Source organism: Magallana gigas, chromosome 3, assembly GCF_963853765.1.
Source record: "Magallana gigas chromosome 3, xbMagGiga1.1, whole genome shotgun sequence".
Lineage (NCBI taxonomy): Eukaryota > Metazoa > Mollusca > Bivalvia > Ostreida > Ostreidae > Magallana > Magallana gigas.
The window spans coordinates 43111556-43139323 of NC_088855.1; the positions used below are offsets into that span (position 1 = coordinate 43111556).

Consider the following 27768-nt stretch of genomic DNA (forward strand, 5'->3'; position numbering starts at 1 on the left):
AATGACCAAAACACTGAAATTTCAGTAATAAAAGACTCTTTCGTTTAGTAATTCGAAGAAAATTAGCGCCTCTTGGCATCGACATGCCAATAAATGTAATAAACGTTGTTCAAATAGGATTATATGAATGTTTTTATATACCACAGAGGAATTATGAGGCTAAAGACAACCAATGCCGTCATGACTTTTTTTGGCCGAAGATCAGATGTTTAATTTCCACATCGAAATGTGGACGATTTTCTTGCTGTCTCTAATTCTGAATCGTTGTAGTATGTCATGTTCTTAGATAAAATGGATATAGAGCGATAAAACTAGAAAATGGCAATTTCTATCTGTTATTCGATTTTTGGAGTCGGTGAAGATGGGAAAACTCGATAGAATATAGCTCCATGGTGTAGCCACTTAAAAGTTTCAATTATAAATTTAATAGTATCCTTACTATACTAAATTGGTCTATACAAGTGTTTACTGAGAAATCGTTCGGATGATTTGTTGTGTTATCTTCCTTATAATAAAAGGTCTGCCCGTGCCTAGTGAATGGTGGTTTTATTTTTGTTCAAAATCTTCGATTTTAAATGACAGGCTCTGATATACATAATCATTTATTTACCAGAACATTACATTCGAAAAAACCCTTAACCATTTAACATTTGATACTTTCTACTTATTAGTTTTTAAATATAATTATGAAAAAGGGAAACTAGAATACAAAAGTTATGTATGATAATAGTTCTTATCTTCTTCAAGAGCCCAAGATCCTATGAATCATATGTTTTTTAAAATTTTCTTTACTATTTTATATATTTTCTAAACTCAAATCAACTCATCATACTTTTGACGATGGTATGACAAAAGTAAAAATGTTTTACATTTGACCCATACAAACATCAAAAGTGGTTGCCGTAATTTTGTATTTTGATGGAATCAAATATTATTTACACAACAAATGCTTGTAATTTATAACTCGACACCAGTTGGTAGCAGCCGTTCATTCTTACAACATTGGATATTGTGCGGTAATTATAATGAATTGCAATCAACGTATAATTTTGGTAGCAAGTAAATTTTTACAAGTAAAATCACCAAATATACGTGAACTTCAAAATTTATTCGTGTATGGCTCCACATAACTTTTTCTTGTGTCATTAAATGGTCTGAAACTGGAAGTTTGATTGATTAATTCAACACAAGTACTGTACAATAACATTTGTCAAACTCCCAGTTTCAGACTATTTCATGATACAAGAAAAAGTTTATTTAGAGCCATAACGAAAGAAATTATCTGCATTTTACAATATTAATAAGAGAAAAACAATTGCTAGCTTCAGAAACGAATGAGCGTTACCGATTATTTGACTCTTCTATTTCAATTTTTTGTGTACGAGTTTTCATTTTGTAAAAAGAAAGATATCGCATGATAAGGACTTTCAGTTAAGAAATATAATTAATTTATTGTGTAAACAAACAAAAAAATTGAATACAAAGGTTCATGAACTTAGTAATCATCTCGCCTTTATATGTCATTATATACAAAACATTAATAAAGAAGAAAACTGCATTTATATTTAGAAAATAAGAATAATATTTATTAGCATTAACAATCTAGAGGTGTTTTTTATGTACTTTTTGTATAGTGAAAACCTTTTCGTGAACGTTATTGAAATGTTTGATTACAATTTAGACTTGATTTGATTTAAACATACATTTTGTATTTTAATATATTGCGATTTCTGCCTAAATATAGTTACAATGGGATTGAAACACTGAAAAGAATTTGAATTTGAAGCTATTCGATGTTTGTGGTAAGAGATATGCATTAATAAAGAATGAATCTTAATAAATATATAGTTCTTGATGACATCATGTTTCAATGAGAGGCTTCTGGCTCATGATGTATGTAACGCTGCAGAATTTACATCCCCCTGCGCTTGCGTGGCAATGAAGCGGAAGGAAAACTTTTTGTGTTGGTTCAACGCGTAATTCTATTTTTCTCTATTTAATTTTATTTATTTACTTTGGAACATCGTCTTCTCAAAAGTTCATCTTTTCATATGATATATGAAATATGTGGAAATCGTGTAAAAATTCGATGTTCCCTGAATCATGGGTTTGTGTCCCCTTAAAATATTGGGCCGGATAAATGTACCAGTGTCATGGTCGCATTTTGCATCCACGTAAGATACATTTCGCAAATATCCAAATATATCAAATGATAGACCATAACTTTGAAAGTTTATAATCACTTTTGAATTTAATGTGTCTTAACTGCTAGGTAAGATATTTACCATGAAAAAAAACCCCACTATCTCAAATGATATGACAAAGAAAAAGAAATAATTTCTGAAGGAAATATTATTATTTTTTTAAAATCCTATTTTCCTTCTCAAATTTAATTCAGACTGCATGTAGTTTTTTAATAGGATTACATATTTCAAATCCTATGTGAGTATTATTAAAATCCCATCGGAGTATACAAGTAAATTTCTACAGGAAGTTCTTTTATTTCGATTGGAAATTTAAATATCTCAGTATAACTTTTTACTTTAAAAGTTGATCTCTGACCGAACAGGTACATAGCAAAATACATCAATTACAAAAATGCTTATTAAGTCTTTAATCAATGGCATATGACGTATTTGAATGTTTAAAAACATAAACCTTAGACGGATAATAATTCAACCATAGCATGGCTTTAATCATTCGGCAGTGTTGTGGTTGTAGTATTGTTTACAGACATTGCTGCTCATTGAGCTTTGAGACGCATATGCATCTTGTTTTAATGCGTATTTACAATGTCGTTTATACTGACCAGCCAAGGCCACTGTAAAGTACATTACGATGTTCGCGAGATTTGACATTAAATCTTATACATGTATATAGTTCATCTGTTTTCAACAGTTGTAATGTATAAGCTATAATCAATGTAACCAAACTGAGATAAAAATCGTGCGTGTATTATAACATATAAACTGAATGTTTTCTATGATGTATCTTAAGAAATTAGATTGTGTTCATACAACTACTGACAAAATTAAATCATGATATATTCAGTTTCAATTTATTGCTTCGTGTATAAATGTACGCATTCCTTTTATTTACTGATCAGCCAAGGTCATTACTAAGTAGAAGACCAATGCAAGTTTGTGATGCTGGACTTCAGATCTATTGTATTGTATATGGGCAGTAGGGGATATATTCAGGGAAAGATATAACTGTAAACAACTAAATGATTTCTTTGTTGGATTATACAGGCTAATAGAATTACATACGTAACCTACGTCAGATTTCGGTCATGAAAATGGCGCGGTTGTAAGACACAAGATACAAATTATCTATGTCGACTACTAGTACAATGTATGCAAATGATGCACCTTAAATACTTTGAATATTATATATACATGTAGTTACATACCATTTAAAAACATTATGGTTTTCATTTTCATTTTCTTGTTGAAATTTTCAACGTGATACGTTGGAAAAACTTGTATAGTTATGACAAAAAAGGATTTATTTTCAAAATGACTGATTATTCAAAGAATATAAGAAATGGAACGATACCAATTTCTATTTAAATACCATTTAGCAAGAACTGCTATATAACTATATAAGATTTTTAATATTGGTTGAATACTTTGTAGTAGGTCACTAGTTCCACTAAATAAGTAAATATTTAAGTGTCAGTATTTTATAGTGATATCTACAGATCATGAATATCGAATTAAAAATAACATATCATATACCTCTAAAACAGACACTGTATAAAGGAATCGTGAATGTAGGTGTATGAGTAGGCCCCGTAAGTTCACGTTTAGTTTCACCTGTTCAGCACGTTCATCATTTTTTGGGTTTCTTTTCAGCAAAGGTTGATATTTCATGGCTGTCACTTACTAGTTCACAAAAAGGACTCATAACCTACAATAGAAAAAAAGTATTTGCAAGTGCGTTCCAATTTAATTCAAACACGAAGGGAAGAATGATATTGCAGGCAGTAATCTGAAGATTGTTCACTTCAACTTTTGTATGATTATTTTTAACTTGTATGGAGATAAACATCAGAACATTAGTACAATTTTGAACAGCACGGTATGCATTTGGTGTTTATTTTAATTACAACACCTGCAATTTGCAGCTAGCGTATAACCTATGGCAAAATAATCATTTTCAGTTTAATTTATTGTTCAAAACCATTTGTCATGACAATACTTCTCTCGATGCTGAAGATTTTACATTTAAGAAAACTCTAGCTCTGCTGTTTTTTGAGTACTTTTCAAGATGCCACCGGCATTCTTATCATCAATAAATGAGGAAATTATCATCTGCGTATTTAATCCTAAAGCTAATAAGTCGCCAAGTCGGTGGCAGACTCCAAACTCTATATCCCTTCCATTAAAGCAATTTGCTATCCATTACAGAAATGGCCTTGACCATAATAACTACGTCTTTCAATAAATGGCAATAATGAATATTTTGCATAAAAATAGGAAAATCAATATCGATTGCTTACATTGTACAAATTAAATTATATATATAACATTTTCCCCTTTAATAAAAAATCATATTAAAAATCATCTTCACTCAGCATAGTAAGAGTTACAATGTCTTCAAGCTCATACCATCTGTTCTTCACTTTTCTTAATTTAGCCACTTCCTTTGCTTAACCAAATGAATGTTTTATTACTAATGTTGGTAGAAGTTGTTGACATTTTTCTTTAGGCATGTTATCTACTTTTCATATTTTTAATTACCGGTATATAAGGTAGTTATTAACCAGACATAGTTAAAAGAGAAAGCAACATGTAAAAATGCTCCTAAGCATTATGATTTAACGGGTTTTGATGCGGTTTAAGTGCAATTCTAGAAGATTTATTATTTCAATACCTATTCGTCCCTAAACTTGGCAAAACTGATTGTGTACAGCATTGTTTATTTCATTTTTTAATGTTTTTACCATAATTCTTTGGCATCGAAAATCCATTTTGTTAACAAAACGAATGTGTACTAGTATCTACTTAACTAACACGTTAATAATTCAAAGCCTTTTGTTATATTAAGGGTTTTAATCGTTATGAAAGCACGTCTTATCTGGAAATTGGACCTCTTTTGTTCGTGTGAAGGCTTTTATTGCAGATTATGCTATTCTTGATCAAAGTTATCTTGGACTTTAAAATAAAAACACTCTCCAGAATAATAAAGAGTACGGGAAGCGAGTCTACAGCAATATACATAAGCAATTAACATTTCGAAATATGAATGATTGTCTTTGAGTAACTTATTCAACGTAGAATTTAGTTGCTATTCCAACTGTGCATTGTCCAACTTTGTTGACCAAATCTTAAAGAAAAATGTTTGCATTTCTTATCTTGCAAAGATATGATTGCTCCACCCCCCGTTCTTGTCCTTACATTGATTGCATTCTTCTTTTTTTCCAACTTATCTTTTTATTTAGTTGTAAATTAAGATAAGTGAATTACATGTATAATACGTAGCGTAAATATATTGTAAATAAACCAAAGTGAGGAAACATTTGTAATCAAACTTTCTATATCTACAAAACACAATGGTTATTAAACATACTACATTACAAGAGAATATGTGCATGCGTTCAAGATACAGGTCCACACGGTTTTTATTTATATCTCACCTTTACCTCATTAATGTGGAAAATAGATTCATCGATTACACAAGACTTTTAAAAGTTATGAAGTTGATTCCAGAGGTATTCATATTTTAAAAAATAACAATTTTACATGAACATCGTATTGCCACTCATGGAATGATGGTGTACTTGATACCAAGATGTTGCTTTTTGTTAAAATCAACATGACATGGCCATGAACTTTTGTCTTCTGACAGTGCTCCGCAACAAGTTAGCTCTAATACACCCCGACGGAAGGGCTTAAAACAGGGATTAATAAAAAAATCGATAACTATACATCTTTGCAAAACGATATTACAAAACAACTGTTTTGTTTCAAGTTAACTTGACTGAAGAGGTCTTTTTTGTGTGTCTGTTTATCATTTCCTAACAAAACCATGGGTCATTAGCACCATAAACCTTGCGTGACCTCACAGCAGATGTTTCTATTCGGCGAGGGTCACACACAAAAAACTCAACGGTTATTTATTGCACACTATAGGCAGTAATTTAAGACAATACCAGTTTATCGATTATTTTCCGAAACGTGCTGCTATCAAATTGAATAGTGATTATGATATTATCTTTAGTGCTGTGAACATGGGGAACAGGAAAATTTGTAGTGTTGGATATATACGTGTACCACTTGCATAAATTCAAAACTTCAAATCACATCAGATTTTGTCTTTGAATATATTGATTACAAATTTGGATCTCAAATTTCGCACGAGCTTTATTGGATTGTTTTGTTATATTTCTTTTTCTTTGATCATGAGGTTAATCTTTTTATGACAACATTTTTCCAAATAATGGTTTGAAACGTGCATGTTATCATGAAGATTTCACACTAAATAATATCTTGATTAGAAAAGAAATAACCCTTTTAATGTCCCGAGAGAAGTTTTTGTGTAAAGATGAGAATGAAATTGAAAATATTATCCAGGGATGATTTTCTCATCGATTGTTTTGAAGTTCAATGAACCTCTTCTTTTGTCATATTTGTGTAAAATGACCCAAACAGATTAGGATAAGATCAAATTATAATAAAGAAAATGGCACTCATATCCAGTTTATGTTATATTTTGATTTAATTAAACAGTACTCCAATAAAGCATGGACATTGCAAACATATACGGCGTTATGCAAGAATGCCATTCTAACCAATTTCATACTTAGATATCAAATTGATACGAAGGAAGGCAGTCGTCATGGTAATGACTCTCACGTTGACAAATGTTCCTATAATCGTTAATTCATTAATAAGCTCCAAGTGTTTGATATCAGCAATCCCCGATATCCAACCTCAATGTTTTTTCTTCTTTTTGTTTTGGATTTGATCGATCTTATTAGCTTCTACTCCTAAAATAGATTTATTCAAAATTTGAATCTTAAGGATCGAATAAGTGAAAGGTTGACAAAAGTTCATGTTTATGTAATTGCTGCAACAGCGTGTTTGACAAATCTTTCGCTATGGTAAACTCTTAAGGTCTGAAGATTCAGAATCTTTTTGCACAATTAAAATGAAAGAGAATAATTTGAACATGTAAGCATACGTAACTGCAAATGCTTTATGTATAATATTGTAATTTAATAATGTCTTTATGGGAAAACTTCGAAGATCTACTTGCAGCAATATTTACGTATACATAGTTTTTTTTTTTCAATTTAACTTCTTATATTTGTTATTTAAAATAAAAAGTAGTAGGAGTTGTTCATCATCTGTAAGGTTTTTAATGGTCATCTTGATTGCTTTATGAAAATCTTTTGAATCTGAAAATGAACTAAACAGACAGGTGGACTCATATTTTGAGAAACTAAAGCATACACAATCTGAATATTGAAATATTTAAATTGCACCAACTTTTAAACCATCAGCTTTAAAAACAACATTCTACAAATTAATTAAACTAAAAATAATATTTTACAGCAAATAACTCCCTTTTCTACATTGAAATCATTTTTCGTTTAGTTACTTACATGAGTAAATCAATCAGATGATTTTAATGTTAATTTTTCTAAAGAATAAAATATTGTATCAAGATTGAGAAGAAAAGAGATAGAGCAGGAGAATTATTCTGGATTAAAATATTTAACCGATGAGATATCTGTGCCGATCTTGCACGTGTTCTAAAATTCATGCAGTCCATGTTGTGTGAACATCCGTCAACAGGACAAGAAAGACAATTCAAAGACGGATGAAAACTTATGAAAGTTTGTTGGTTTGTATAATCATAACTGTTAATCGTTGTCATTTACTTTAGTCATCAAATGCATACATTATCAGCGATCACCTATGTGTAATAACAAGTTGCTGTCCTTTAAAAAAGGACTACAATACGTGGACCATTTGCATGTGTTTCCAACGAAAACGTGAAAGCTTTTTTTAAGATTATCAGAGATTCCACTGACTCTATAGCCCTCTGCTTTAAACCACTTTTGTACGTTGTATTACGTATACATGTATGTATAGCCCTGACTTTTCATCTCAGAATTAAAAGGGTTCATACTTCTAAAATAATTATGATCTAACTATGAATGAAGATTGCATACATGTATAGTATCAGACATTCGGTGAATTCTACTATTTGCGCACACATTACGATTCGCACTACTTTGTTAACTATGCAGTGACAGCTTTGTGTAAATTGAAAAATTCAAATTTTGATGCATTTTTTTTGAGATTTAAACTTTTATACAGTGAAATAATTATTCAATCACACTAATATGCTTTAAAAAAATTAATCGGGAAGTTCTCTAGCCTCGCCTACTATAAAAGTAAAGTTAAGTTACTTGTGTATTCGGAAAACAAGAAAACTTTGCAAATTATGCCATTTGATGCATGTTGTAGTTTCGGCATAACATTAACTTATTCCATAATACTGATAGTTCATATCACATGCCAATCATTTCTTTAAAAGGAATACTTTGTTTCTGTACTATTTACCGACAACTTTACAATTACAGCGCCTTTGAACTTATATATGCATATGGCATGGAATCCCGATCCCGATTCAGATAAACGTGTGCTAGCCTGGTTCCCTGAGCTACCCATTACGCACAGGAACCGGATAGCTCATGCGCAGGTTGAATTTTCCCCATAGCATCCGGTTTAACCTCGCTTATATATTTTCTGCGTGGACCTCAGGGTCCACGCAATTATCGTTAAGCATTTCCGCTTAGTAGATTTTTTGCAAAGAAATTGTTTCAGACTATAGATACTATTTTCCTTAAATGAATACTTCTTTGTAAACTTGGATCCTCCATTTGCTATCTCTCAAGTATTGGGGGGTGGGGGGTGGGGGGGGGGGGGGGTACTTGAATGATGTCATGGAAAATACCCTTAACAGTATATAGAAAAATATTTTGAAGTGTATTTGTACATACTAGATATTTGATATATCTACATATTATTTACATGTACATGTATTGCTTAAACAGTAATGTTAACAATTAATTACTTTTCCGGAGGAAGGGGCTTACTGTAAAAAAATGAAAATTTCTATATCTAAAATAAATAACCCACTGACTGAGCTATTGGCTAAGAAATATTTTTAAAAAAATATTTGTCAATGACATTAATTGCCAAAATGGACCGACTAAAAAGGGTGAGGGGGTATACTAAGAGAAAACCCCACCCATGTTTACTACTATATTTTTAGGCTTTGCACGTGCAAAAGATATAAATCTAACAAAATAAATCGAATCCAAAATCGTAAATAATGTATGAAAAATTGATTTAAAAATGTTTTGCTTGATCATCGATTCCACTGATTTGAGAACTGGTAAATCATCGTTCCATATAGCTCGATTTGTACACACATGGGTCAAAGGTAAATAAGGATCTTTATTCTAAGCAAATCTAAATAAACATGACTTTGTGCTTCTTTCTTTATATTTACTCAATACAGACAATATATACATCAGTATTACCAAATGCGAATTTAAATAGACTTAATGACCTCAAAGAACGTCCAATATTCTGAAATACTAAGCATGTTTTCAACCCTTTGCCTGTTGTTCAAATTGGACACACTCTCAGTTACAAATATTACAGGCTAACATTGCAGGTTGCAGTTGTTCGGTGTACATTTAAAATGTCAATGCACACGTATTCCATTAGTTTTCATGTTGAGTTGCAAAAAATCTAGATAATAAAATATTTGAAATTTCGGTCTTAAGGCTTTTTAAAATTTACACAAATTGCACAATGTTCTTAATTAAACAAACGTACAACAGATCCATGCACTGGACTCGTTTTGAAAAATGTGTCTTTGAAGTTTAGGCAAATATTACGGTTTAGAAAATAGAGGTTTACTTACGATAATTCAAAAGTAAGTATGTGACCTATTATCATAGCATTAAAAGATTTAAAATAGGATGAAACCATATTCTAAAAAAAAGTAGTTTTTATTGTACAGTAGATATAAGATACATTGATTTGGAAGATGTTTTAATAAGTCTGTGTTAGCCGAAGCAAAACAAATGGGGATGGGAGACGTGGTTCACCATCCCATATTATCAGACACTGACTTGAAATCATTATATACAAGTATGCATCTGTCTATTAATACACCACAGGGTATCTTCAATAAAGTGTAGTTTGACATCCAAATGTTTTTTTTGTAGACGGGAAATTAAACATGCATACCATGACCAAAACAAAAATGTTCCGAGTTGAAACTGACGAGGACGCTGGTCAAAACGTCTTAAGGTGGCTCACTACACCGTAAAATATTTCTCAAATCAGGCCAAAGTTAAAAATATCTATGTTTCCCCTAATGCGACCGACCCACTGAAATCCCGCCGACAGAATTGTTTTTTTTACCACATTGAATGGATATTTTTTTTTAAAAAAAGAAACCTAATTTTACCAAAATTCGTTTTTAGGAGACCCACATCTTTTTTGTTTTACCAATCAGTTTGTTCGGCTTATTCATCGGCATGGGCCAAATACAAATATCTGCTCATATTTAATCCAAGTTTTATTAAGGTTGATATATATATTATCATTCCTGTCGGTTATGATGTATCAAATAATGACAGTCTCCCTACTTTCTTTAACTTCTCACTACGTTTCAGTTAGGGGGAAATAAGTCTCCCAAAAATAAGGTTGACACCTGTTACATGAAAGACTCTTTATCAAGTGAAAAATTTAAACAGTTCTCTTAAATCTGTCAAATTTCAAATAGACCGAAACAAAAGAGTTGGTTTTGGTGATGACTATGATTAAAGTAAAATTAGGTAAATTTACAAAAATATTTATTAGGTGTATTGTCTAAATTTTTTTCTTCCATGGCATTATGTTTCAAATTTGGGATACTATTTCTTTGTAAAGACACCTATTTCCTTGTCACAGAAGGATATTTTCTGCAAGTGTTGTGATTTTGCGTAAATTTGATATATGATTGTAGTATCATTAAATATGACGTCACAGACATTAACATTTATTAAATTTCTTTAAGTTTGTCAAATATTATTGCTTTAATACTCTTTTAGACATTTTATAAACCAAACTTTGAAAAATTAATCGATACTTTGAAAAATGTACTTTATTTATAAAATGCTATTTTAATACATGTATAGGTTAAATGTTAATGAATCTATCATGCTCATCCAGTCATTGAATCAAACATGTTTATTTAAGATAAACAATATCAAATTGAGAATTCGATATTAAATTTGTTATACATTCCATTAGTACAAGTATATGCATTTGTTTTACAACTGGTCATTTTATTTTAGTTTTGTAATTAATTAAAGAATTCATTGATTTTTTTTTCAATTATGCCTTCGCAGAAAAAAAATTATTTTCCTACTTACCTACCCAACTTCAAAATTTAGAGTCGGGTTAGGTGAAACAAAGATATTTTTAATGATGGCCTCAGCAGAAAACTACTTTATTTTGATAGATATCATAATGGATAAGTACTTTTTAAGTATAATAGGCAAAATAATGTGCAAATTTTGGGTGTTTTTCAAAAATTTAATGCAGTTAACATGAACAAAAGCTCCTGGTGGCTTCGAACTCATGATCTGTGGTTCAGAAGCCCAATACTTTAACCACTGAGTCTCGACGAAATACAACACAATCGGGCGATATAAACAGTTTAACAAAACATTTAAATCGCCATCTTGTGACGTAGTGTCTTAAAAAGTATAAGTGTAGGTATAGTGAGGTACATGGTGTCTACATTTTAAAAGATTTAAATAGAGTCAGAGAAAATCTTAAACTTCCTGATAAATTCTTATCTAAAAATCTATCAATATTTTTATGTTTTTGTTACTTTTTTGGTATGATCAATCTTCTGTCCAGTAATGTCCTTCGAGATGTTCTTATCGGAGCTTCATCCAGAATGTGACAGGTAACTTTGTTTGACACAAAAACATATTAATTTTTATGACTGAAAATTTGTGTGTATCTTGTTTGTAGTCAGAAATGTTCCCTTTTACAAGCTATAGCAGCGACCAAAAGAAAATTTTCTCGAATCTGATGCAGTATGATTCTGTAATGATCCTGCTAGCGAGAAGCTGATAATTTTTCTCAGCTCATTGAGCAAGGCTACATACTTGTCAAAAGTACATACAAACCATTATATAAGAGCAACTGGAGCATCCTTTCTTCAATTTAAAGTGCGTGCATGGACCCTCCTAAGTAATGTCGGTCACTGGACATAGTTCCATACAGAGCCCGAGTGTCTACCAAAGAGTTAGAGTGTTGCAGACAAATTTCAGATGGGCGAGTCAATCAGCGAAAATATTCCAACATCCAGCTTGCCAATGTTACCAAGTACCAAAAGGCATGCTATTCTGGCTAATTTATCTTCGTTAACGGCTTGTGAATCACAAATAATGGAATGCAATCTTACTTGGTTGAATTTGATCAACTTTTCGCAGATTTGAAACACAGAGTCCAATAGAAGCAACGACAATTCAGACCAATATGCCTTAGTAACTGCACCGTAAATATCGGCAATATTAACATTAGCACAAAATAGTTCAGAAAGATTTTAAAAAGTTTTGAATGGTTTTGAGTTGTTTATTATTTAATATCTTAAATATAACAGTTTATTGTTGAAAATAGGTTACTGTTGGTATAAAGATTTCTGAAATTTATTTACTGTTGAAAAAATAAAACTGTGTGGAATTTAATGATGTGATCAACACTTCTTTTGAGTAACTGTCTCACTTAAAGGGACTTGGACACGATTTGACTTAAAATTTTCATTTTTTTTTTCATTTTCAATGTTTATATTGATTAATATAGAAGTTTACAATGCTTTGTCAAAATTTGAAAGTCAAATATCAAGTAATAAGCAAGATACAGAGTTCATAATTCTTTGTTTTGTAAGGAAATCTCAAATATTGTCATTTTTTACATAATGTGATGTATTGGTGTAAGTTTCAATCAAATGTATCTTTCTTCTGTTGGTAATAGTATTTATGAAGATATTGAATAAGTTTAAATTGTTTTTACATGTCATTTTGTCTAAGAAATGGTAATTTTCTACATTACATTTTTTGTAAACAACTATAAGACTCGAGCTTTGTTGACATAACCCTCTGTATCTCGCTTGTAACTTGACTTTAACATTCAATATTTTGGTCAATCATTTAAAATGCACCAGTAAACCATTTTATACATAAAAAATAGAAATAAAATTTTTGATCTAAAATCATGTCCAAGTCCCTTTAATAGTCGGGAAAACAAAACACTTATTAGTTTAGTTCCTGACTGACTACGGACATGTATCGGGTTGCAAATCACCGATCATTTTTTTGATTTCTTTATATTCTTTAACAGCATAAACATAATAGATCAGGAATCTATTAGTAATCATTTTACTTAGAGTAAACCAGTATACCAGTGGAACAGTTTTGAAATTACATGTACTTAAGAAATCGTGTTGTGTTTCAATAAATATCGATAAGTTTTGACATTTTATGGATTTTTATTTTGATTTTCTCTAAAATATGATGGTTTTATGTGATGGAGGAAGTACATTGTATTTTGTTTAAAACAGCTGTTTAATTTTGAACAAGTTCTCTTTTATTTCAGGATATTGTTTAATTGAAGTCAATTTACTTGATGTTCATTTTTTCGCGTTTCTAAGAAGACAGGGCTACTGATCAGGATAATATGATTTTAAACATTAATTTTTGTTTGTTTGTTTATATATTTGTTTAATTTATTTCGTTCTACATCGTCAGATTGTTTAAGTTCTTTTGTGGTTATTAAATGCGTTTTTAAATGATCGTCTTTTGTGTTTTTTTTTAAGTATCTCAGAGTGAATAACACACATTCTCACATTGACAACTCAAGAAATATCGATTGATTTTGAAGACGACATAAATTCAAAGAAGTCTGTGGTCGCCATATTATTTTCGATTGTTCTACAGCTGCTAGTGGGGTACATATACAGGTTCCTATTAAACCTACGGAAAAAATATAGTCGGCGGCATTTCGATTGAAGAGGTCAGGTTGTATGGACTTCTAAATCCATGAACATGTAAAGAAAATGTAAACTTTATTTAACACTAAAAAACTATTACGATTGCAAAACATAGTTTATATAATAGTTCAGTTTTGACGATTTGTTATCTACGGTCAAAAATATTAATATAGTTTCACGATTTGTAAAACTCCGATTAACAACTCTAAAGTAACTCTTAAATAAAGCTTACCATTTAATAATGTTTTACAGATTAAAACTATAGTTAAATAACAGTTAAAGTGTCCGAAGCACAAATTGAGATCATTGTTTTATTATCTATTTTTTATGCAAAGATAGTTTACTTATTGCATTTTTGAATGACTGATCAACATGTGTACGTTAAAGTTTATCAGAGATACAGTGGGGAGATTTCATTGTAATGTAAACAAAGCCCGAGTCTTATATTTGTTAACAAATAATTCAAAGTAAGGAATGACTGGTAGTAAACAAGATAATCTGATTCAATGCGTTGATAAATATTATCATCAGAAAAAGCAACATTTGATTAAAAATTATAACAATATGGCAGTTATGTAAACAATAACAAGACTCTAGCTTTGTTTACAAAACAAAAAATTGCTTGGAACTCAAGTTTTGACTTTCAAAGTTTGATGAAGCATTAAAAAAACCTATAATAACTATTCTAAATATTTTAAAATATATTATTTAATCTCAAATTGCGTCTAGTTCTCTCGAAATATCATTTACGTCGATAATTATTGAAACTTTGTTAGCTCATATTTCTGAATCTGGCATGCCATAAACGACTGTTGCCTAAACGTCCTGGTACCTAAACATCTTGTTGCATAAACGTTATTTGCTGGCGCAGAAAGATCTTGGAACTTAAACGTATTGATGCCTAAAAATCCAGTATTTGATGTTTTCGATACTAGTGGTAAATTACCTTGGCAAATGTATTAAAGATGAAATTCAATGTGAAATTTTAATATTACTCCGTTAATGATTGCTTTTCACTTTACTAAGGGCCTTGAAGCAAATAATCCCTTTATCAAATCAATACCTCAAAACCTGTTTCATGTCACGATTTGCATTCTTTCAATGATAACGCTAAAATGTGCGCAGTAGTTTTCACAGAGAAATTGAACTTTGTACATGTACTTCTACCAATCAGAATTTAAAAGAATTCAATAGTCTAGAATCGTTAGTTATTTTTTGAGTCCAAATGACGCTGTCTGAAACATAACACTAATAATTTGTTGTTTTTGAAAATACCTACTAGAATACTACAAAACTTGGGTGAGTATTGAAACTTTTTTCTCTCTTTCAGAGGTGAACAAAATAATGTTAAATAAATTTATTTGATTTATCGGAATTTTTATCAGAATTTTTTTAACTATTCAACAAAATTCCAAATTATTCAACATTCAAATAATTGCTTTCTCTCACAATGCCAAGAATTATGCATTTGAAAGTAATAAGTTGCTGGTGTAAAACCATAATCAAGGTCATTCAGCATTAGCTACCGAACGTCATGGATCTTGCCTGTATATGCTTGTTCTTATGACATCATTCTGTCATTTGAAAGACGAGCATTTATCACGAAAAGGTCCAAGTGATCAACGATATACAGAATAAAATCACGTACTTAATCGATTTATTTTGTTATGATAGATTGAAAATAGATTTTTGTGATAATATTTTACGTGTCTTAACGTGCAGACTGAACAAATATTCAACATAAGAAGAGGGGGAAATAGTCAAGAATCATTTTAAATTGTGACGCAGACCATATTCAGGGTATATAATTTGGGTAAATAATCAAATTTTTTTTATCATGATTGCTTTTGTAATTAGTAGATTTGGTATATGTTTGTAAATGAGTATCTTAGAAGAAAAAGATTTCCCATTCCTGAAAAATATCCCGTTTTTTGCCAAAGATAATAAAATCGATCTTTACGTATATGTATATCCAGAATGCCTGATAATGTTGATGTTTTGTTAATTTTTCTCTTTCAAAGGAGTGGAACAGGTCAGTGTTTTCAAATGTCTCTTTATTATTTATTTCTGACGCAGATATTTTGGTAAAGGCCTTTTGAAAATACAAATCTTGGAAGTTGTGACCAGAAAAGAAAAAAAAACCTGACTACATAAGAGAAGAAAAGTGAGTATTCGAAAGATATATCCTACACTCGTTCAAGAATGGCAAACAATTGAGTCTTATGTCTAATCAAGATTAAAAAAATGAATCGAATTGTCTTCGTGTACCCTGAACACTTCAAACTGATATTAATACAGATAAATTAATGGTTCCTTAATAGTCATTTAAATATAGAATTAAATTTTCTTAAGGTTAAATATCTATTCCCCACCCCCATCATTTTAACTAACTTTTAAATACATGAAGTATGATGTCGAAACCATATATTTATGTCACATTAAACAGAAAATAGATCTATCTGCAAGTTTTGCAAAAAATGTATCTTTTTGTATTCAAATTTTGACTTTGGGAGTATTGAACGCATGTCTGCTCAAGTACCAATATAATCATTCTCGTCATATTAACTATCGTTCACATTGTATTTAAATCTCTCTTTAAAACTTGAACACAAAGGCGAAAAACACACAATACTGCATAATGTCTTCAAAGCACAAGATAACTTTTAATCAGATAAGAAATATATGTAACCAACTTCGATTTCTTTGACTCTGCTATATGAGAAATTGTTTACTCAGATGTATTGCATTATATTTCTAAAGGGATTCTACATCCAGATTTGAATACAATATCTAGTACTAAAGAACCATTTTATGTAGGAAATATAATTAATTTAAAGAATTTGCTTGGTAGCAATATTTAGTATCATAAACGCTATTAAAATTAAAAATTTTCATTGAAATATTTTATTATTTATCATTAATCAGACTAAACTGCGACAATAACAAAAATAGATTGTTAAGAAGGATAAACAAGGCATAGATCTATGAGGCTTTTAACTGAAACGTCTTAACCGATCGATGTACTTGACAGGTGCCATGTAACAAAGTACGAGTAGGAACATCTGAACGTAAATCAGGTCAGTGTCGAAAAGCTGAATTGGTGAAATCAATATTTGTTAAAAAAATTTAATCAGAGATATGAAATATCTGTCTGTTTACTTGACATATATACAACAATGTTGAATAAACGAGGGAAATATATCCAAAATATTGAATAGTATATAAATATGTGAGTATTCCTTATCGTTAAGGGGTTTGTTATATTTTAAGATGTAGATGTATTTAAAGATATTAATATGCTTTGCCAAGCAGTAATAGATGAAAGAGGTCCAGTGCAGAACAAAGATCAAAGTTCAAATAAAGAAAAGGCCACACGCAAATCAACCATGAATGCTTCAACAAATGTAAATTACAATGATTTCCAAAATTGCCAAGGTAATCATATAGTTCATTCACGTGAAAGTTCAAATATTTATTTATAATAATACGCCGCCATAAAAAAACGACATGTCAGATTATTGGTGGTGTTACTACAATGTTTATACAATATATATTTTTTAAAGTTCGTATTTTTAAAAAAATAAATCGAAAGTTTTTTTTAGATAAAAAGATAAAACAAAAGAAATTAAAAAACCCCAAAAATCAAAACAAAACAAAAAAACCCCCAAAAAACAAATACAAAAACCAAACAAAGAAAAAAATAATAATCAGTGTTTACGTGTGACAACTCGTTGGAGCACGTATGATCTTGAGTTTACTAAGATTTGAAAGGGAAAAGAGTGCATAATATGTTCAAAGAGTAGATTACAATTTTTTCCCAGTGTTTTTATACTGAGTGAAATTACAGTTTTTTAAAAGTAATTTTCAATACGGATTGGAGTGTTTTCCAGCAGTTTGACATCCTGCACGCCTCGGTCGGTATTCTTTTGTTTCATCGGGAACTTCATCTTCCCTGTTTTCACCAGTATCATCATCTCGACTCTCATCTCCTAGGGTTTCTTGTTGTGATGTGATGTCCATAGCCCTGTCAACAATCACCTTACTATCACTATTCTCTTCAACCTCTTCATCGGTATCCAACAGTGATTCTTGTAACATTACGCCTTGGTCTGATCTGTCTGCAAGCTGAATCGAGTATACATTTTCTCCAGGTCTTGTAATCACTTTTATAAGGTACGGATGACCATGTGTATTTTGGTTTTTTTGCCTCTTTTACAATTGGTGCTTAAGCTATTTACAACACTTTACGCGAGCAATTGCATATGTTGCACGAGCCCTCGCATTCGATGCATGCCTTTTAGTGGTCGCATCAAGTCTCCTCAAAATAGTGGACTTGCTCCCTATTCAGAATTCAAGCAAGATCATTTGAACGAACATGTTACATTGTTTTTGTGCACTCGCAAGAACGATTCACGATTCTTGTAAGATTAAGTGCAAATGTTTACGCGTGTGTTGTGCGACCATAAGACAGTTGCTCAACCTGACTCATGTAATTTTGCAACGTTTTAATATCATTGCAAGCTTTATCGGTTTCAACTTCCATGCTTTGTCACTAGTATTAGTCTTACTTGCTAACTGACAAAAAGAGCGAAAATAAAATGCAAACGGGGGCGAATAGTTCCCTTATACATTATACACTGTATAAACATATCTGTTTAAGACCACAATTGACCTTGATTTTGGCTGTAGTTTTTGCTTCTTGGGCGGTATCTTCTCTGGCATTCAACCATTTCAATTGAAGAGAGACGGAACATGCGATATATATACCCCTTTTCTGACTCGCTTGAGCATTCGTACAATAAAACGCAGTAATGGACGAGCGCCGTTCATTCGTCCGATTATCTGGTCATTGGTACGATCCTATCATATAATCTTACACTTCCTTTCAGTGTACATCAGTCGCATATGGACGCAAGAGATATCACAAGATTCAATGCATTTACATCGCACAACGGTCGCTCTGAATCGTGCGAGGTTCGTATGAGTACTTTTTCGCATCATATTCGTTATGGTATGATGAGCCACGGATGTAAGCGGATTTCAGCACATTACTAAAAACGCCATTTCTAACTTTTATAAAACTTATTTTCTGCGCATGCTCAATAAACAAATCAATTCGTACATAGAATATTTCTTCTAATATGACATCTCCCTTTTTTCAAGAGAATTGGAAATTGACTTTACACAATAAATTTTATGTTTTAACCACATTGTAAACAAATAATGACAATTAACTGAAGAGCCAAAATGTCTTATGTTGGTTTGGTAAACACATTGACGGAATATTGTCTTTAATTGTCTAAATTACATTCCATAACTGCATATATAATGACTGTCATGATATATAATATCAAATTAAAAACAACAGATATTCAAAGATTCAGTATTTGTTTTGGTTTAACAATCCTGCCTGACCTGGTAACATGTGGCTTGTCATTTTGTACTGGTTTCGACAAAGTTAATAGGTTGGTCACTTAATGTGTTAGTAAACATGGGTTGGACATTGTCTGGGTCAAATGTCTTGGTTTCAGGTTCGGTAACAGGCTGTGGTGATATTATTGAAATATTTGGGGTTTCAATATCACTTTCTGCCTTTTCCCTTGACCTAAAGATTTGTCTGCTATTTCTCCTATAAACTGAGCAATTGTGTGTTTTAACAAGATATTACCAATCATTGTGAGATTCTAAGATAGTTGCTGGGGTCCATGTCTTGGAATTCAACTGAACTCTATATAACATTATCTCCCTTATTCAAAGGTGGTGATAATTTTGATCTCTTGTCATAATTTTGTTTTGATTTCACCTTATCACATAATGGGGTGTTTGACATCAAACTGGTCAGGTACACTAAACTATAGTTTACGTCTGTTAAACATAGTTTATGAGTATAAATGTGTGTTAACTATAGTTTTCAATTTAAAATATCGAGTAACCAATCGTGAGAGGCGATACAAAATGTGCGCCATTGTAGAAAATGTCCTTCATAGGAAAGCACGTGCGAATATGCCCTCTGTACAAAAAAAATCGTTACATTGTCAGTATGCCTATTTTTAAAAATGTATATATAGCCTACCCATATTTTCGCTGTTGCTGGCCATAGCGCACCTCGTCAGCTTCCGCCGTACAGTAAATAAAATTAAAAAAAAGCCCGCGTTTTGTTGTTGTTGTTTGTATTAATTTTTTTTAAATCAAAATAAAAAAGGTTCAGTTATTTTAATAATTTCAATTGCCATAAAGTTATTGAAAAATCACTTTTCTTGTCAAATAGAAATATATATCCTAACAATCAATGAAAATGATCGTTGTTAAGGCAAAATCTTATCTTGCTGTAACTAGGATTAACTTATTTATGATTTACGAACAAAACTCTAGTTAACAATAGATTCAAACGTAAACTATAGTTTAGGGTCGTAAAATATAGTTTCACAGAGAATTCCGCATGTCAGATACTATATGAGAGATTTTTGTGAAATTGGCGCCTTAATGTCTAAATAATACAATTTGCATTCGTGAACTATAGTTTAGAGTTGTTAATCATAGTTTCACAATGGTGAAACTATACTTATCAGATAAACTATGTTTAACAATCGCAAATGATTGTTTTCAGTGTTAACTATAGTTAACTGATGTGAAACATAGATTATCGCGTTAACTATAGTTTACAGACGTGAAATATAGATTAACGTCGTTAACTATAGTTTTCGGTCCGTAAACTATAGTTACATATGTAACAGTCGATAAACCTAGTTTAAATAAACTATGACTATCATTCGTAAACTATAGTTTACCTTCGTGAAATATAGTTTCACAGATGTAAACTATAGTTAACGAATCGTTAACTATAGTTTAGGATCCGTAAACTATAGTTAACAGCTGATAAACCTAGCTTATCGACTGTGAAACTATGTTTAGCTCATTTTTGTGAATTTGGCGTGCCATACAGCTCGTGCACCTTGTGTTTCGTAATTGAAAATATATCTCAAAAAGACTGGATTATGCTTGGGCTGTACGTATTCTTGAAATTTCTTGAAAAGCGATTTACCTTAATCTTCGCCGGGAGTCCAAATATTGTTAACATCTCGGTCCTTTTCTCCTGTTCATAGAAGTAAATATTAGAATCTTCTGTTTCTCCCTTTTTTTCAGCAAGAGGTCCTTCAAAAATAAGTTCCACGTGCTGTCTCAATTTCTTCCACGCCTCGAGTTGGTTTGATGCGTCCTATTGAATCTGCGGTTTCGAAATACATGCTTAATCCATTTTGCGATGATCGTATTGTATTAAACTATAATTCTGACACCATGTTATGGAATGATGGTCAACAGATACTAGCGGATTTAAGCACATTACAAACAACGACATTTCCAACTTTTACAAAACTTTTTTTCTGTGCATGCTCAATAAAAAAATCAATTCGTACACAGAATATTTCTAATAATATGACAATATTTACAAACCATATTTTATTTTTTAATTGTAAATTTCATGTCCCCTGGAGTATGTTTTTTTTCCAGGGTGGGGACAAAATGGATGTATAGTGTTAATGCATATAATGTTTAAAAATGATCTTTTCTACTTTCAACACCTGAAAGGAAAACTAAATTTATAATTTTGTAGACAAAGCCCTCTACCAAAATTCTAAATGTCATGTCCCTCGAGGAAGGGGTTCTGATTCCAGGGCGGGGCTTAAATAGTCATATCGTGTTAATGCAACTAATGTTTAAAAATTGTCTTCTTTACTTCTGCTGATACATAACAAAAACTGACTGCAAAAAAAGAAAGATAAAGCCACCTATCAATATTTTAAATTTCATGTCTCCCAATGAAGTAATTTGAATCTAGGGAGGGTCCAAAACACTCATAGGGGGTAGGGGTTCTTAATGCAGGATATGGCCAAAATGGTCACTCGGCCATTGCAGGAAGTTACACTCTCCACAATCATTCCAACATTTTTATACATAGTATCTTGAATTCGTAAACGAACTTAATTGTATCCAAGATATGGAATATGTAATTTATTTGATGCGGTAAGTTTAAGAATTTTGAAGTATCACTGAGTTTTAAAGCAGGTTAGTATTTCTTGTTAAAATGTTCTGAAATAGTTTATATTTAAGCTCCAATGTCCAATAAACATTTCACCTTCACTCCTTCACCTTGGCTGCGGCGCTGTTGATTTTCTGATGTAAGATTTCAGCTGAGTCTTGGTCCTCTTCTTTCACAGCTCGACTTTTCACTGAGAAGGGTTCCAGTGTAGGTTATCAATTGTAGGATGGGATCCTGTGGGAGGGACAATTCTAAGACACGTCCAATTCCACCACTGTTGAAGCACTGTCTTTATTCGTTATTTGTAAAACTTCCCGGTCTTCCATTACGTCCTCTCTAAACTCCAGGGCCGAATCGTTGTCTTGATCTTCCTCTCTCTCGTTGATAATTTGATAGTCTATTGAGTCTTTCATCAGATTTCTTTGTTAATCTGTTCTTGCTGCCATTTCAACATCTCTTGTTATATCTTAACCAAGGTTTTCAGTTCATCTAGTTATATTCATTGCACAATGCGTTGATTTGAAGGGCGTCCACACTATCTTCTTCTATACCCATTTTATGGATGAACATTTTTTTGACGACCTTTGCTATACTTTTAGCGGTTTTGATTTTTGTGAATTTTTCATCAAGACTACTAATAATAATGTTATTTTCTAAAGCTCTTGTTTGCAATTTTGAATTTTGTTTTTCTTGACAGGTTATTCGAAATTTAAGTTTGACTATGTAGTCTCTCGGCAATCTAAGCTCTCTTCACATCTTTTCTTGTGCGTGTTTGTATTCTCTGATTGTGTAAAGTGTGTCGTTCGCCTGTTCTTGTACTTGTCCCAAACTTTATTGTACTCCATACTTACCCCTTAATTCCGTTGTGATTTCATCCATATAACGTCCCTGGGTGTTTTATCAATGCATAAAACCTGCGAGGGTGCTCTGTATACTATTTATACCTTGCATTATTTCACGCATTTGGAATCCCTTCAGAACATTTGAGTCATTAGATTCATTAGCGGTTTCCATTTCTTTCTTTTTTTCTGACACCTAAAGGTGATATGGGGCATCTGTCAATATTGATGTGGATTAAAGTACATGATAATTGAAATACTTTCACCGGTTGAGAATTTCTAAACCTTACAATATTCAACTAAAAAAAAGCTCTTAAAAATATTTGGAGAGGTAAAATTTGTAAAACCCCGAGCGGGATTCGCATTCATGACTTTCAGATTCGTAGTAAACCCTTTAATTCACTACGCTATGCTGTTGGGTGACAATATTGAAAAAAGAAACTACTTATATAATTACACTCAATTTTATGTTTATTTCGATGAAAAATACGTCACAACATGGAAGTGTCCCATATTAACTTAAGGAGTATTTTTTAGGGTTTGTACTAGCCATTGATTTTGTACATATTTACAGTTAGTGCGACATCAATAAGGTACGGATACAGAAGCGCCATATAAGTAGTGTTCACTCACCTGGTATTGGTTTGTTTGTTTTTTTCCACTCAGTCATTTACATTTCCACAAAAATTTACCTTCAAGTCCATTTACACACCCACAATGTCTCCACCTTTTAAGTTTACTTAAAATTACATATTCGTAAAATAAGAGTTTTTGCAGAACATTTCCCTTACGAATTTTATCCGCCCTTATATGTCGAGCATGCGTACACTATTTTGAGACAAATATGTACGAAATTCAACCTATTTCTCAACAAATGGACATAGAGAGGACACCCCTTTCTTTTTTCATTTTATCAAATCTTTAATATAGGTATGCAGCTGCGCAGTTCTACAGCTGTTCTAAGTGATTATAATGACATCATTTTGTTTTTGTAAGCCTATTTTGCATACAAAATAACAGCTGGAACCTCATATGTATTGCTTTTTAAAATCTTTTTTCAACAGTGTTTGCCAGTTCTGGTCAGAATCAAGCCATATCAAGAAATGTTTATATTTTTATTCTCAATTGTATTAGATGTCAGCACATCTTCCTTAATGAAATAACTCATATTTTATTTTCACTCCAATAAGAACCTTTTCTGTTCAATTATATTTTAATATTACAGAGGAAGGCAAAATTAAAAACGACAAAGGAGGTTCTGGAATAGAAAAATTAAAGGAAGTTCTAAGTCTTGGAAAGGAAAACGAAATTGTCGAGCATCTAAATAAAAATATAAAACCAAAAAACCCAGAAGAAATTAAAATCCTTAATGAAGACGCAAAGAGGGAATTCAATGGAGAAACAATTTTACATATAGCTTTAAAGTTTCAGGATACAAACAAATTTGTAGAAGAAATATTAAAACATAGTAATGAGTTTTTGAAGGAACAAAGAATTCAAAGCAGCAATTTTAAAGGTCAGACAATCCTGCATGTTGCCATAGCAAAAGGGAATTTAGAGGCTGTCAAAATAATTCTTGAAAATACAAAAAATGAGGAAATTCAAAAGTTGCTCTGTACATGTGCAGTAGGTAGCAAATTCAAGAACACCGTTTTAATGGGACAGCTTCCTTTAAGTGTTGCAGCTCTTGCATGTAAGGAAAAAGATTTTCAAATAATCACTCATCTTCTCCTTCAAAAGGCTAAAATTTGGAACCAAAACGAGGACGGGGATACTGTTTTTCACTCCTTAATCAAATATGCTGATATATATCCTGAAAAGACCCAGCATTTAAAAAAGACATTCGAATTCCTTTGGGAAAAGTTTAACGAATACTGCCACGATACTACAACATCTTCAAATCCAACAGATATTCTTTTCTGGAAGAATAAGTCAGGCTCAACCCTGCTATGTTTATCTGCAAAACTTGGTGTCAATGAACTTTTTGAATTTGTTATCAATATCCAGGATGTCTATCGCATGACAAATATAAGGGATGGTCTTTTCGACATTAGAGAATACGATGTTACAGAATTCGATAGATTGATAAGTTATACGGAAAATGAAGAAAGTAATAAGAAAAATGAAGAAAATAAAAAGATAATCACAGTTTTAGAAAGTTTATTTGACTCCAGGTGTTCTCACAAAGAAGCATTTCAAATCCTGAACCAAGAATTGGTACGGTTTATTTTGCAAAGGAAATGGATGGCTTACCGGAAACCCCTTTTCATTTGGATGATCCTTCATTTAACATTTATTTCTTTGTTTACAGCATCATCTATAAAAAAATCTGAGATTTTGTTCTGTCCCACGAACAGTGAGACATCGCGTAACATTGGTGATTTTTTTTATGCAATGGTTGTTATAACTACGACGGTTGGAATAACTTACTTTATATTTGCTTTTTTGTGCATTATAACGTTAACAAAACGTTGTAAATTGGTATCACGAAAATCTGTTAATAATGGATTAATGTTGCATAATTTGGACTATATAGTTTGTTTGCTGGTAACAGCCATCAGTGCTCTGTTGGAGTCATGTTTGATTATTCTCAAACTACACTGGGATTATCACATTGTTTTTGCATTGATATCTGGCTGGTATTTCATGCTTTATTTTTCTCCATTTAGCAAACGCCTCGTTTCTTTTACACACATGATAAAATCTGGGTTTCTAGAGGATTTCTTACCTTTTGTTGTGGTTTTTGTAGGATTGTTGTTTTCGTTTACAGCAATGATGTATATACTTTTCCGTGGAAAGCATGATGTAGACGAGTTTGATACTTTTCCAAGCGCTCTTCTCACAATGTTTAACCTAGGCGTAGGTCTGAATGACATTGGCGTGCTAAGCCAGTCGCGGATCCCGTGGCTAGCATACACATTATTTGTAGTATTTGTAATACTTTCATTCATTCATTTGTTTAATGCGTTGGTTGCTATTATGTCCCAGACATTTTCTGATGTACACGGTGATAGAAATTCTTTTCTTAAATACAACAAATTAAAAATGATAGAACTATTTGAAGACATAATTTTAGTTAAACCACTGGCCAAATACTTACCTTTCGTGTTAAAGGCAAAACACTGGACACGGGAAAAGGAAGTAAAACTATTAACTCCGACAACAGATAATGCAAAAGAACAGAAAATGAAACGATATTGTTCGGAACTTCACTTGTTGGATAAACTGGATGAATACAATGACAAGGAGGAAAAGAAAAGATTAAGTAAATCAAGAATGGGAGATTTGACAAAATATTTGTATAACTATCAACATGTCAGTAAAAAGAAGACCACAGATCTGCAACGATCCAGCAAAATCAACCCTGAAAGGGAAGTCATATTCATTGTGCAAAAAAGTAGCAAGTCTTCTCAATACCCAGAGGTGAATTCATATTTGCAATAAAATCATTTTGACAGAGTGTATACTTTAATATGTAAATTATATGTAACAGCTTCAAATCTGTTAAACGCTTCACATCGTATCGATTATATAACTGCTATATTTGACTTTGTTGATATCTGCATAGTTTTTACAATATTATAAAAAATCATTTTAATACGTTTTTTGCCTTTAGCCGTAATAATTTTGATATGTTTGTAGTTTAATGATCTTTCTGTCATATCAAATTCGAAAAAAGAAAAGCATAAAAATGATACAGATTTAGATATACTACTTGAATATATTGAAACGATATTAATCAGATTGTATTAAATTTTAATTTATGTTTGCTTGTTTGAAAAGAATATATTTAGTAGCTAGTTTCTGTGAAATATATAAATTATGTTTTTACCATAAGAAAAAACATCTTAGGTTTCAATATAATCAAACTACGGAAGTGATAGAGGTATGAATTATCTTGTTTTTAAATGTTTCAAATAAAAAGCCTCATCTGTTTGTTTGGTTTTTTTTTTATGGAGAAAGATACATTGTCGTAAAGATTGATAAGGAAAATAACAAAAAAGTAATAACTGATAAATCCTAAAAATATTCACATATTTAATCAAGTTAAGGTTATGATGTGTAAAGAGTGTTGGAATATAACCCGCAAATCACTGTCCAATAGTTTTACAGTCAGGAAGTATGTTCAGTACAGTATAATTTAGTGTTGTATAAGTGGAAATTCTAAAACCACACTTGGAAGAGTAACACGGGAACATTATCAAATATATGTTGAGATTTACATAGTTATATGTAAGACGTAAATACAAGGCAACTTTTTAATTACAAAAAACTTTCTTACATTAAATTGTTCTAAAGGTTTGTCATTTGATGATATAATATATAGTTGAAAGTTCCCTTTTTTTATCAATCATACATCAATGTATAATATTACTTATTAGGTTTGTTTCTGACTGTTTACAGAAAATTGTGGGGTCGGTAAAGTCCATAGAAGGCGAGCCGGAGCGGAGCCTTCTATGGACTTTAACGACACCACAAATTTCTGTAAACAGTCAGAAACAAACCTAATAAGTGTTTTGTTTTGTCGAGGACCCTGAATTTGATGTGTAAACAACAAAAGATAATACATGTATATACCAGTTAAATTCATAGGCTTATTATCTCGTCAGTCGTCTGTGCAAACCTGGATGCCATTGTATATAGGAACGTTTTATTACGTCACGGGCAAAGGGGGAGTCACTCTAAATTTTTTGGGGCTTAAAAATTAAAGGTATGGTTGAACGTTTGTGTTAAAAATAAGCTCAAATAACGTTACGTCCGCCATGTTGCGGTGTAAATTTGGACGCCCGCCGTGTAAAGAAATTT

General features: G+C 31.5%; 2 protein-coding genes across 2 annotated transcripts in view; one reads left to right on the forward strand and one right to left on the reverse strand.

Moving 5' to 3' along the window:
* The window catches only part of LOC105336028 (alanine--tRNA ligase, cytoplasmic), a 609144-nt gene that overhangs the window by 159993 nt on the left and 421383 nt on the right, over positions 1-27768 (reverse strand). The window lies entirely within an intron of this gene.
* On the forward strand, positions 17382-26520 carry LOC105318211 (transient receptor potential cation channel subfamily V member 4). Its single transcript, XM_020063182.3, has 2 exons — positions 17382-17520; positions 24188-26520. The coding sequence occupies exons 1-2, from the start codon at positions 17382-17384 to the stop codon at positions 26404-26406; spliced, it is 2358 nt and encodes a 785-aa protein (XP_019918741.3). The 3' UTR covers positions 26407-26520.

Coding starts and splice junctions, on each gene's coding strand:
- LOC105318211 (XM_020063182.3), top strand. CDS start 17,382: ATGCTTTGCCAAGCAGTAATAGATGAAAGAGGTCCAGTGCAGAACAAA. Junction 17,521..24,187: donor TGATTTCCAAAATTGCCAAG/GTAATCATATAG, acceptor TTAATATTACAG/AGGAAGGCAAAATTAAAAAC.